Source organism: Capra hircus, chromosome 14 (genome assembly GCF_001704415.2).
Source record: "Capra hircus breed San Clemente chromosome 14, ASM170441v1, whole genome shotgun sequence".
NCBI lineage: Eukaryota > Metazoa > Chordata > Mammalia > Artiodactyla > Bovidae > Capra > Capra hircus.
The window spans coordinates 38,197,400-38,211,603 of NC_030821.1; the positions used below are offsets into that span (position 1 = coordinate 38,197,400).

Genomic DNA, 14,204 nt, shown 5'->3' on the forward strand with positions numbered 1-14,204 from the left:
TTACTGTTGTGTCTGACTCTTTGTAACCCCATGGACTGTAGCTCATCGGGCTCTTCTATCCATGGGATTCCCCAGGCAAGAACACTGGAGTGAGTTGCCATTTCCTATTCCAGGGTGAGTAAAGGATAGCTCAGTGGAAAAACAGCATCCAGGAGAGCCCAGTAGCAGAATTTGCCTTTTTTCTCCTTTTAAAGCCAAAATCTCATGCAAATTGGACCCTAGGGTGTTCTTGAACTTCCCAGTACTGACTGAAGATCTGATCCCTGAGAAGTTGTTATGAGGATTAAAATCCTTAATATTGTAACACTCTCAGGAGGGTGCCTGGCACATGATGTGAGTACTTGTTAGATAAAAAAGTTAAATAAATGAAAAGATGAACTTTGAAAAGCGTTGGCACAATGACAGCCTCATCCTGTGCTGCAGATCCAGGACTTTGTGCCCTGCCTCTCTGAATTGGTAACTAACTCTCTCGGGCTGGAGCCATGGTTGTCAGTGTTCGGCAGATCAACAGTGTCAGCATCACCTGGGAACTTGTTAGAAATTTACATTCCCAGACCTGCAGACCAGGAGCAAGGGGTGAGGCCGAGCAGCCTGTGTTTAACAAACCCTCCAGGTGATTCTGCCTCACTCTAAAGTCTGTTAAGGCCTTAGAGACAAATCCTGCAAATACAGGACACAGCTAAAGCGCCTTCCTCCCCCAGCAATTCTGAACTCTTTTAAGTGTCGATTTAATAAAATTTCAATATGCTCAAATAAAAAAAAAAAACAGTTTTCCCATAATTTTCAGCTACTTTATGTAACTTTTTAAAAGAAAACTCTCCTGTACATATTTGTAATTTGTGTTCTTCCACTCTTGTTTATAAACACTCTCCGTAGAACTGAATATATGACTGAATTCAATTAAAACATTTGTTGTTTCTTTCTCTTATGTTAGGTATCTACTTTTTAATTATCATCAATAAGGCTAGTGAGGACACTTCCATGCCAGTAGTTTGTTTTTTTTTCCCCCATTGAATTTCCAGAGAGTAATTATTGCATCTTAGGATACAGCATGCGGAGAAGGCAATGGCACCCCACTCCAGTACTCTTGCCTGGAAAATCCCATGGATGGAGGAGCCTGGAAGGCTGCAGTCCATGGGGTCGCTGAGGGTCGGACACGACTGAGCGACTTCACTTTCACTTTTCACTTTCGTGGGTTGGAGAAGGAAATGGCAACCCACTCCAGTGTTCTTGCCTGGAGAATCCCAGGGACGGGGGAGCCTGGTGGGCTGCCGTCTATGGGGTCACACAGAGTCGGATACGACTGAAGTGACTTAGCAGCAGTAGCAGCAGGATACAGCATGAACAGCTATGTATTGCCAAAATATTTTCCAATGGTGCCATTTACAAAACCATTGCCACTAGCAACTATATTTATAAAAGTAGACAAACTAACCCTGTAGAGAAGTCATTCAGCCATTTATTAAGTAGACTTCAATTCAAGAGCAATGGAATAGTGCTAATTATTAAATTAGTTGGTGCCGCAGCTTTCATTCCTGACTCTTCTATTCAAAAAGGATAATTCATCCCTTCGTTCTTGTTTGTCAGTATTGCATTTAGGTCCAAAAGCATGGGCTTGAACCAACTTAAATTATTTTTCTTATGTATATAATGAGAGTTGGAACATACACTAAGGGATCTAGAAGTTCCTTCCAAACTATAGATTCACAGCATTGGGATTTTTCTGTCTATAGATATAAGTGTTCTAACATAAAGATATTAAAAACGTGAGCAAAGAAAGAAAATCCATCCCAAGCTCCAACAACAGGAAAGCCCCTTGGTTCACATTTTTGGTAGGTCCTTCAGGACTGTTCTATGTGCGCATTTAAAAATGGAATCTATTACAGTACTGTTTCCCTGTGCTTTGCTGTTTCCACTTGATATCTCATGAACATTTTCCCATGCCAATGAGCATTCTTCAGCATCATTTTCCCTATGTGTTTCCAGTTTTTTTAAAAATATATAATACATAGTTCTGCAATGCACATCCTTGTGTCCATTTCTTTAGAATAAATTCTAGAAGTGAAATAGCTAGTGTACAGAACACTAAGAATTTTGACATGTATTTCCAAATAACCTTCCCAAAATGTAATTGACAGCCTACCATCACTTATAAAAAGCTGATCTCCCAACTTGATAACAAGGAATTATATCTCACAGATGTCCTAAGATAGGTATGTGTGTGTATAATCAAATCTCTATTCAGAAATCAGCAGCCAAAAACCTTCTCCTCCTATACCTGAGATTGCTTAGATGTATAAAAAGTTTATCTCTAGCTACTTTCTTTAACTGTGTTTAATCTCCTCCTATTATAATTTTGTCATTAATAAAGCTGAGATTATTTCCAAAGCCTTATTTTGGTCATGACAGCTTAAGACTCCAAGGAGAAATATTCTTTCAAAATGACTTTCTCTGTTTTCTATTTGATAGGCCACACCCCCTGTGACCATTCCAGGAGCAGCCAAGTTCACCCCCAATGGCAGCAGCTTCAGCATTTCTTGGCAGTCTCCTCCAGTCACCTTCACAGGCATTCCAGTAAGTGGAAAAGCAAAAAGCCAGAAATCTGGTCAAAGCCAAGTACACATTTAGAGAACAAATTGTAGAAACATGCAAGAAAAAGACAAAAATTGGAATGCCAGAATAATTTTTTTTAAGTGATATTTGTAAACTCAGCAAGCTATCCTGTGGTCCAGACTAGCCCAACTTTTCTGTGAAAAGGTGTTTTGACTGGAATTTTAGAAAGTAAAAGACAGTTTCATCTGTTGATAAACAACTTGTTGGAAATATATCAAGATTTTTTTGTATGGGTGGTGTATTTGTATGTTTCCTAAAGGCTTTATAAAATTAATAGTTGAACTCAGACCCCAAAGATAAAAGAAAGAGACTCTACAGGTAAATAGCATATATCATTATGAGCTCTCTGGTGGCTTAGATGGTAAAGAATCTGCCTGCAATCTGCCTGGGTTTGATCTCTTGGTCAGAAAGATCCCCTGGAGAAGAGAAAGGCTACTCACTCCAATATTCTTGCCTGGAGAATTCCATGGATAGAGGAGCCTGGTGAACTACTGTGTCCATGGGGTCACAAAGAGTCGGACACGACTAAGCGACTAACACTTTCACTTTTTCTTTCAACTGTATACAATTTGACTTTGAAATTATTGTTTGTGGGTATGTCATTTTGAAAGTGCAGATAGTAGAAATTGAAATCAACTTTTTTCTTCCAAAGCCTAAATAATCCATGCTGATGGGTAATTTGCAAATAAATGAGTATTGAAATATGCTGTTGGATTTAAGGATTATTTTAGAATTGATTTGACATATTAAATACTGTCTGAAAATTCACCATGAATTTACTTGATTCTCAACTATTCACTTAGAAGATATTGAGTCTTTTACAGCTTATCACGGAATATCCATAGACCTCCACACTCCTCATGCTCAGGGGTTTACAACTCCTGATAAGGTTCAGAAAGTGGCTTATGATAATAGATATTAACCTTATTTTCTCCTCTCCACCCCCTCCCCAAGGACCTCACAAAAGCTTCTTATTGCAACTGCTGGCAACTCCCAGAGGTTTCCAGCAAATACTAAGGCCTCCTGTGGAGCTGATAAAAATGAAAGTGGCTCAATCAATTATGCTGTGCTCTGTCAAAGAATATTTATTAAATTCCTTAGAGAAATAGCCAACAATAAAAAAGCATCCTGCTGGCAGCAATTTGAAAATCTGTGGCTTCCAGAAAATACTCCTAGAATTGGATTTTTAAGCAGTATGGTGGATCTGGAGTAATTATGAAAGGTGCCTGCTTTATGAAGAGTGGGAACTGCTGGTTGGTCTCAAAGAACAAGAATACGATGTATGACCTTGTTACAAACATTTAAAAAGAAGAGATTAGATGTGGAGGTATTAGTTTTGCTTCTGGCAAGAACAATAATTCCCCCAAGGTGGGTGTCAGCCTTTCTGGCAACTTTTTTTTTTTTTTTGGATAGACATAAAAAGACCAGAGTGGCTCTCAATATGACATTTGAGACTACCCTTCTAACCCAGAGAGGCAGCTCCAAACGTAGAATTACAGAGACCTGCTCTTCTGAATTCTGTTCACTCCTGTCTTTGATTAGAGCTGAATTTTCGGGAACATACCCCACATTGCTCATCTGGTGAAAAAATAAGTACAGCATGTAGACAGAACATTGCAGTTCAGATTTCCTTTCAAGTTACCTCTTCTATCAGCCCAAATGGAGTATTTTCCTCTTTGTTCTATTAATTAAATCATTTCCTTTTGAAATAAAGTGACGTCACGGTGAGTGGTTTTCACTAGTGTTAAGTCCCCTGAATCTCCTAAGTGGCTGACACAGCAGGACACCAGTGAAGTTCCCTCTTGTTGATCTCTCAACAAGCAAAGCTTAAGACTTCTCTCTCTATGGATGTCTCGGCCCTCCTGTCAAGGTCCTAGATTTTTCAGAGTTCCTCACTTCACTCTCGATTGGTTACCAGGGACATCCTGGACTAGAGCTTTGACAGAAAGTATGTAGAATAACTGAGTTAAGTAGATTCCCACTAAAATCCTATGTGAGCTACTCATTTATTCGTTCACCAGAGAATTCCCAATCTATCTGATTTTAGCTGGCTTTAGCAGTCAAGCTTGCCATTACTATTTAAAAATAAAGGTAAGGGAGTAGGGAATGCTGCCCTTTTCCAAGGCTTTTGTTTTATTCTAGAAAGATAACAAGAAGGTTTACTACTCAACGTGTTCTTCATGGTGTCCTACTCTCAAGCATGTCCTTTTTTAAAAGAGTGAAAAAGTAGCTGCTTGCTGTCTGCCCACTTACACTGGGGGCTGGATCTCACAACTCCACACCTTCTAGCCTAGGACTGTCACATGTCCACTGACTGGGTGCCAGTAACCGTCCCTGAATTCTCCACAGGTGCTAGTCCCACCCTTAGAAGACGCGAAGCCAGGCTGACTCTGAGAACACGTGAATCCCCACCTCCCACATTTGTGTAATAGAGTTTTCAGACAAAAGCTCTAAAAGTTTCCAATGATAAGGCACTAGTATTAGGGGTGGCTTCAACTTTATCCAAACTGATGAACAGAGCAGTTGCCATTTTATTGAAAGTGAAAGTGTTAGTTACTCAGTCACGTCCAACTCTTTGTGACCCCCATGGACTGTAGCCCTCTGTCCATGGAATTCTCCAGGCAAGAATACTGGAGTGGGTAGCCAATCCTCTTTAATGAACGCATTTCTTGTTTTACTCAAAAGCAAGTACCCTGAGGTTGTCAACCCCATTTAAGATTTCCTTTTCTCCCCTGTCTTTGAGACCTAGTATTGAAGAGGAGATGCTTTCATACACTTCGTAGAAAGTAGAAATAATCTCCTTCTGTGAAATCCCAAGGTTTGCAGAATTTTATTTATTCATTTGCCTACACTGGACTTCCTGAATTGGAGGCTTTAATAAGTTCCCTGGGTAAGACTTCTTCCCAGAGGTGTATAGCTGAGAAAGTCGATCTGCATATTCACAAACGTAACTATAGGTTCAGTCTTTTCTAGCCCAAGGCTATGGGCATAGGGTAGGGAGAAGACCATGGTTAATTACAGCTTTCTTGACCTGTTTTTCCCCAGTGACTCCTCTTTTCTTCTAATTATTTTCCTTTCTTTCCCTGTCTTCTCAGGGCAGAAAACTGAGAGCTCTTGGCCCCTGTGCTAGTCTGCCATAATAACAGACTGGGTGGTTTAAACAACCCACATTTATTTTCTCACAGTTCTGGAGGCCAGAAATCTCAGACCAATGTGCTAGCTGACCCAATTCCCAGTGAAGGCCCTCCTGCTGACTTGTCAGGGGCCACCTTCTCAATATGTCACCACATGGCCTTTTCTTTTGGAGATGGGGAGATGGAGAGAGAGCCATTTGGTGTCCCTTCTTATAAGAACACTAATCCTATTGGATCAGGGTCCCACTCTTTTGAATTCATTTGGTGGAATTAGTGGTAAAGAACTCACCTGCCAATGTAGGAGACCTAAGAGATGCAGGTTCCATCCCTGGGTCAGGAAGATCCCCTGGAGGAGGGCATGGCAACCCAGTCAGCATCTTGCCTGGAAAATCCCTTGGACAGAGGAGCCTGGTGGGCTATACTTCATATGCTCACAAAGAGTTGGCCATTACTGAAGCAACTTAGCACACATGCAGCACATACCTTTAATTACTCCCTTAAAGGCTCCATCTCCAAATACAGTGAGAATTAGGGCTTCGCTATGTGAAGGTTGGACTGCACAAAATGTGGTCTATAATAGGCCCCATGCAAGTAAGTAGAAGCTAATCAATCTGCTATCCAAGGGCCACGCCTAGAGGCTTCAGGCCAGAGATCGTCTCCAGACCTGAAATAGTGCTTATTAGCTCGTTAGCTGTTGTTTTTTTTTTTAACACTTGGATGGAGGATTCAAAATTGTTAGAAGAAATTAAAACCAAGACGGGAGCCTTTTTTCCATTTGAGAGATAGAAAATCACAAGAAAAGAAATTTCTCCAACATATTTGCAGAAGGACATATCTGCATTCAGTTCAGTCGCTCAGTCGTGTCCAACTCTTTGTGACCGCAAGAATCCCAGCACGCCAGGCCTCTGTCCATCACCAACTCCCGGAGTTCACTCAGACTCACCCCCATCGAGTCAGTGATGCCATCCAGCCATCTCATCCTCTGTCGTCCCTTTCTCCTGCCCTCAATCCCTCCCAGCATCAAACAAAAGCAGTAATATCTGCATTACTGCTTTTGTTTTTGTTTAGTTGCCCAGTCATGTCCGACTCTTTTGCAACCCCATGGATTGGGATTTTCCAGGCAAGAATACTGGAGAGGGTTGCCATTTCCTTTCTCCAGAGGATCTTTCTGACCCAGGGTTCAAACCCACATCTCCTGCCAGCATCGCCTGCGTTACAGGCGAATTCTTTATCACTGAGCCACTGGGGAAGCCCATTACTGAACTGATGTGAGGCAAATACTAACTCTGGCATTTACAAGCTGTGACCTCTAGCCAGTCAGTCATAGTACCTCTCTTAAGCAATGCCTTCAACTTAGCTGTACGACCACTACCTTGTATTGTTGTATTTTCAAGCACAATGCTTGGCATTGGTTGATGTTGAGTAAAACTTACTAGTGTTGTTATCTGTGATGTATCTCATTGCTATTAAACAGAGGGTAGAGAAAGTGGATTCTCCTCGTTGGGACTGACTCATATAACACAGATATACTCAACATATGGGAGAAATCAGCCATAATTTTTGCAGACTGTAATTTAGAGTTCTTTATTGGAAGGACTGATGCCGAAGCTGAAACTCCAATACTTTAGCCACCTCATGTGAAGAGTTGAAAAAGACCCTGATGCTGGGAGGGACTGGGGGCAGGAGGAAAAGAGGATGACAGAGGATGAGATGACTGGATGGCATCACCGACTCGATGCACATGAGTCTGGGTGAACTCCGGGAGTTGGTGATGGACAGGGAGGCCTGGCGTGCTGTGATTCATGGAGTAGCAAAGAGTCAGAGACGACTGAGCGACTTCACTTTCACTTTTCCCTTTCATGCATTGTAGAAGGAAATGGCAACCCACTCCAGTGTTCTTGCCTGGAGAATCCCAGGGATGGGGGAGCCTGGTGGGCTGCCATCTATGGGGTCGCACAGAGTCAGACACGACTGAAGTGACTTAGCAGCAGCAGCAGCCCGTTTTATTAATTTAGAAGTAACACCACATAGTACTCTCTCCAAGTATGCTATATACTTTATAAAACAAGTCCCCAAATAGAACTTTAAAAGTTAAGATATAAAACAAATAAATACAGAATATGGAAGCCATTGGGAAAGAGAGCTGAAATCATGTTTTCCAGGGCACACATTATTGTCATCATTGATGAGGCAGGTTGGAAGACACCAGAAAACAGGGCGTTAGCACCATTCAGAACCAAATACCAAGATCCCTGAGTGTCAGACAGCCAGTGCTCCACTGTTTACTAACTGCGTGGCCTCAGCCACTTCCTTACCCTCTCCATCTCCTCGTCTATAAAGTGGAAGTGATAGCATTGCTTATCCAGGGTCATTATGAGGATTAAATTAGATAACATGGGGGAAGGTACTTAGCTTAACAAGTTCTTAGGAAATTAACTGCTGCTGCTTTTAACTCTGAGATCCATGTAAGCCAATTCCCTGCCCCAAGCCTAAATTATTTTACCTACAAAATGCAGATAGTGCTTATTTTTCAGGCTTTTTGCTGAAGATTAAAAGAGATTATAAATAACCCAGTGGCCCATCTTTCACATTTGCAAGCACTGAATAAATGCTGGCAGACCCCCTCTGCCAGTTTCTCCCTTTGACTTTCCCACCCTCAGCCCCGGTTAACATAAGACTCCAAAACACGATCGTGTTGATGTTAAAAGTCTCCAGGAAAGCTCACGAGTTAGGTTGTGTTCATCCTCCCATAGAACTGAGCCACATGCTGGTATGTGAAGTGAGTCCTGGCTTCTGCTACACTGAAGGCTGTAGAAACCCCAGGTCTGTTGTGAAACGGGAGGGGCTGCCATCGGACAGGACTAAACACGAAACAGGTGTGCCCTCAACTCCAGAGTTAAAAAAGCCATTAGCAGAAATAAAAACGATAGAGAAGGATTCTTCCTGGAGTACATCTAAATCTGCTCCTCATCCTCCCGTAAGCCCAGCAAGTCACAGGTTTTTTAATTTCAGTAAATGGCACCCATATCCCTTCATCCTCTCTGGCCAGAACCTAGGATGTATCCTTGACTCCCTTGATTCATCCCTGACTCATCTAAAGATTTGTCTTCATATTTCCTGTCCTGTAGCCCATCTGTCAGCAGGGTCCAGACTCTGCCTCTACAGGATATGAATCCAACCACTTCTGCCCACCACGGTCACACCGCCATCTAAATCACCAGTGCATTTTCCCCCTAAATTAGTGCAAAAGCCTCTTAAGTAGTCTTTAGCCCTGTCCAGGGCTATCTCCAATTCATTATCCAAGGAGCCAGAGTGATCTTTCTAAAGCATTAATCAGTTGTCTCACTTTATTAAAATGTTCCACTGGCTTCCTTTGCACTTAGAATGGCACTGAAATTCCTCATCACAGCTTCAAGGCCTGACCTGAATCCACCACCTCCCATCCTCCTACCTGCCACCTCCCCCAGCCCCACTTTCAGCCCCACTGGCCTCTGCACCTGGGAGGTCTTGGCCCTCGGCTTCCCCTTTCCCCAGAGTGCCCTGTAGATCAAAGGTAGCCAATGCAAGAGGCCTTCCCTCACCACCCTAAACAAATATGTTTCCCATCACCCTTGGTCTGGTAGCCTGTTCTGGTTTCTTCATGCACTTATCACTAAAATGCCCTTACTTCTTTTGTGCTTATTGTCTCTCTCCCCACTAGAAGGTACACTCTATAGAGGCAGAGATTTTATCTTGTTCAGCTCTGTAATTCCCACAGTCGACAGTGCCTAGGGCATGCATGTGTGCATGCTCAATCGCTTCAATCTTTGCAACCCATGGACGGCAGCCTGCCAGACTCCTCTGTTCATGGGATTCTCCAGGCAAGAATACTGGAGTGGGTTGTCGTGCCCTCCGCTGGGGGACCTTCCCGGACTGGGGATTGAACCCGAGTCTCCTATGTCTCCAGCACTGGCAGACAGGTTCTTTACCACTAGACCCACCTGGGCATGGTGAGAACCTAATAAATATTTGTTGAATGAAGAGCATTTTACCATCTCATACCAGCCCACACAGAAAGGGTATGGCCATTTTGCAAAATTTAGAACCTTCCACATTATCCCCAGCTGATGGAAATAGTGTCCCTGGCATGTCACCTAAACATTTCCAGTTCTCTGACTGAATAAGGAGGTATTCTTGGGATTCTAAAAGTTCTACAATAATTAAAAAAAATTTTTTTTTCATTGTCCTGAGCACTTAATTCATATCAGCACATTCTAGATTATCTACTGCTGCTGCTAAGTCGCTTCAGTCGTATCCGACTCTGTGCAACCCCATAGACAGCAGCCCACCAGGCTCCCCCGTCCCTGGGATTCTTCAGGCAAGAACACTGGAGTGGGTTGCCATTTCCCTCTCCAATGCATGAAAGTGAAAAGTGAAAGTGAAGTCACCTAGTCGTGTCCGACTCTTAGCGACCCCGTGGACTGCGGTGGAGTGAGGTAAGATTATCTACAGTGGGGATAAACTCTGAAGCCTTCACTCCCTCTGGTTTGCTAATATGCATCCTGTTCCACTAGTGGTAAAGAACCCCATCCGCAATGCAGGAGACAGAACAGGTGGGAGTTGATCCCTAGGTTGGGAATATCCCCTGGAGGAGGAAATGGCAACCCACTCCAGTATTGTTGCCTGGAGAATCCCATGGACAGAGGAGCCTGGGGGGCTACAGTGCACAGGGTCCCTAAGAGTCTGACACAACTAAAGCGACGGAGCACGCAGGCATGCGTCCTGATCCCGACGGGATGGGGGATGTGTGGGGACTCTGCTTCTGGAAAAACCTGCCCATCCACATCAAACGCATACACTGAGCTCCACAGCTTTCATTTTATGAAAAAAATTATAAATGTTACTCACCTCTGTTGGCCCTCAATGCCCCCTGCTTTAGCAAAAAGTAAAGAGTCAGTTAATTAATTCTTTAATGGAAAATTAATCCTCATTCTGATATGAAAAAGAAAAGGACAATGATACTCTAGTATTTCAAGGACAAGACAGAACCAGATATACTGGCCACTAGTCATTCCCTGAAGACACCATTGCTGTAGACTTTGAACTCTGAAATGCCCTTTCATCTTTGCTCTTCCCTATTTAACATATTCATTTATTCCTCCAGTAATTATTTGTACTGTATCAGATAAATTTGGAGCTTATAATGATCTCAACAAGCGGAGTATTTCTCATGGTGTTAATTAGTAGTTCTCAAAAGTAGATAAGCCTGAGAATTTGGCTTCCGTGATGGCTCCAGTGGTAAAAATTTGCCTGCGATGCAGGAGGCCAGGGTTTGATCCCTGGGACAGGAAGATCCCCTGGAGGAGGGCATGGCAATGCACTCCAGTATTCTTGCCTGGAAAATCCCGTGGACAGAGGAATATGGCAGGCTACAGGTCCATGGTGTTACAAAGAGTCAGACACACTGAGTGACTTTCACTTTCATGAGAATTTGGGGAAAGACTTTAAATGTAAATTCCTGAAACTCATCCCAAGACATTTTCTCAGTATATCTGGACTGGTACTTAGGAATCTGAATGCTTAGAAAGCAACCTAATGTATTCCATACAGTAAAATAATATTCAAGACTTGAGAGAGAAGAAAATTCTAAAACACAAGCTGATGTGGATAAAGCCCAGGGACAGTATGCTAAGTGAAATGAATCAGTCACCAAAAGGCAAATATTGTATGATATTATATGATTTCATTTACAGTGTATGGTATATCTAAAATAGTCAGACTCATAAAATCAAAAAGTAGAATGATAGTTGCTAGGGATTAGGAAAGTGAAAAAGCGTTAGTTGTTCAGTTGTGTCCAACTCTTTGTGACCCCATGGACTACAGCCTACCAGACTCCTGTGTCCATGGGATTCTCCAGGCAAGAAGAATGGAGCTTCCCTGATAGCTCAGTTGGTAAAGAATCTGCCTGCAATGCAGGAGACCCTGGTTTGATTTCAGGGTCAGGAAGATCCCCTGGAGAAGGGATAGGCTACCCACTCCAGTATTCTGGCCTAGAGAATTGCATGGACTATGTAGGTCATGGGGTCGCAGCGTCAGACAGGACTGAGCAACTTTCACTTTCAGGCAAGAACACTGGAGTGAGTTACCATTCCCTTCTCCACGGATCAAACCTGCATTTCCAGCATTGCCGGCAGATACTTTATGGTTTGAGCCACCAGGGAAGCCCACAGGGGTTGGGGTGAGGGGATAAATGAAAGTTACTCATCAATGACATGAAGTTTCCATTAAGCAAGATGAATAAGCTTTAGAGATTACTGCACATTTTATCTAGAGTCAACAGTATTGTATTGTGCACATAAAAAATTGTTAAGAGTATAGACCTCATGTTAGGTATTCTTACTACAATAAAGTTTTTTTAAAAGGAAAAATAAAAGTGAAGACCAATGGTACAGAATAAATCAGACTTATAGCAACAATGGTTTAAAATGTTAGTTTTTTTTCTTACGTGTTTTTTTTAATTTGTAACTGGGAAAATAGCACTTATATGTCCATTCTTTTACATTCAAATTTTTAACTGAAAAAAAAAAAACAAAGTCCAGGTCCCTATACTAGAGAAAGTCAGTTCTTTAAGTGTGCTTAGGGATGTTCACATGACTGTTGATCAGTACTGGTATTCCTGTGGTCATGCTGGCTTCTCAGTGATTACGTTTTTAAGTTTATTAAATGTTTGCTCTTTTGTGTATGGCAATCTTGCATATTTACATGACACATCATTTATCTTTTGTTAGTTTTTGTGGAGCTTCTGAGAATCCCATTTGCTGGGAGATATTTAATGTTACGTGAGCAGGTGATGCAGAGAATAAGTGAGAGATGCAAGAGGAATGGAGAGCAAAGGGGACTCTCCCATCATCACAGCTGAGAGACAAGAGCATGAGGAGGTTAAACACATGGTCTGGCACCAGGGAGAGCTCAACTCTGGCCATTACAGGTTCCACAACCCTGGTCAAGTTATGTAACCTCTCTGTGCTTGGTTTCCTCATCTGTAAAATGGGAACGATGAATACTTAGCACACGGGGCAGTTGGGAAAGTAACGCTGTTGTCAGGGGCCCTGGCACAAAGCGGGTGCTCAAAAGTTCTACAAGGTTGACATTCATTCTTGCTTTGCTCAGGCCCTTTGCTGCTTGCCTTTGCTCCTGTTCGGACCCCAGCATCTGCCACGTGGGCATCTTATGCAAGAAGCCATTTATTTATTGACTGTGAATAATCTAATTGAATAAACAGAAGGTCAAGGTCCACACTGTGTGTTGCCACTGAGTAGCTGCATAATTTTAGAAAACTTTCTTAACCTCCTTTCTTCTTTAAAAGAGAGATGACTGAGGCTTGGAAGAAGAATATCCTTTAAGGTTTAAAATATTATTCAAGTGAAAATGAGCAATTTGGAATGCAGAGATGTGAAGTCATGAAGATTTCTGAAGTATTCATTGTTGCCGGGTCTTTTCTGTTGGCGGATGCATTTAAATTCCACCAGGAGCATCACCCCATCCATTTTAACCTGTGGTCTCTGTGAACGAAGTACTGCCTTTCTGTGCCTGATGGTCAGATACCACTGCCCACGTGGTAGAGGCTAAGGAAATGCATGGGGAGGAGAGCCTGCCCCGTCAACTTTGTTTCCCGTGTGTTTACAGGTGTCACCAACCCACAGCCACCCAGTGGGCACAGGAGAGCAGAGACCGCACACTCACACCGTCCTGTCCTCCCCCCCAAGAGGGACGGTCAGCCTAAGGTATGAGTGCTTGAAACCCCACATGCCTCCTCTCTAGGGAATTAGCTGAAAAATAGAACCACAAGGAAGAGAGAAACCAGAGATACAATCTCCCATAAAATTCCCCTGAGATGGATGAAACACCCATTCTTTTGTTCCCATGGTTCCCCCCATCCATTAACTGTTAATAAAGATTTTTCATTTTTCTGGGGTAACAGTTCATGGTTAGTTCTCTTGCAGAATAGGCAATGCTGATTACTGGGTCTCTTTAAAGGCATGTTGCATTAACCTCGGTATGATATGAATATTAGTTTGTAACCCAGATCAAGGAGGACCTCCCCAGGATCCCCTTGACCAGAACACTAGACATTTGAGAAGCAAGAGACTACTTGAAAGTACATATTTAAAAACTTGAAAGAATAGTGCTTGCTGCTGTTATTTCTTGTATTTGCTCATGTAATTCAATGTAATGAAGATGTCCCAATGGACATGTCTCTAAATGAACATGTAGAAGCTGAAGAAGGCTATAAGTACTCTTATAAGCAGCAAATACTAACAGTTCAGTGAAGGGCTTCCCACCTGGCTCAGTGGTAAAGAATAGGCCTGCCAATGCAGGTTCCATCCCTGGGTCAGGAAGATCCCCTGGAGTAGGAAATGGCAACCCCCTCCAGTATTCTTGCTGGAGAATTCCTTGGACAGCCTGACCGGCTACAGC

The 14,204-nt window shown here is 42.7% G+C and overlaps 1 protein-coding gene across 2 annotated transcripts in view; it reads left to right on the top strand.

Moving 5' to 3' along the window:
- ZNF704 (zinc finger protein 704) overlaps nucleotides 1–14,204 on the top strand; it is a 257,551-nt gene that overhangs the window by 230,437 nt on the left and 12,910 nt on the right. For both annotated transcript variants that reach the window (XM_018058379.1, XM_018058380.1), the window contains exons 7-8: nucleotides 2,470–2,574; nucleotides 13,413–13,510. In XM_018058379.1, the coding sequence (XP_017913868.1) occupies nucleotides 2,470–2,574; nucleotides 13,413–13,510 (203 nt within the window). The remainder of the gene's footprint in view (nucleotides 1–2,469; nucleotides 2,575–13,412; nucleotides 13,511–14,204) is intronic.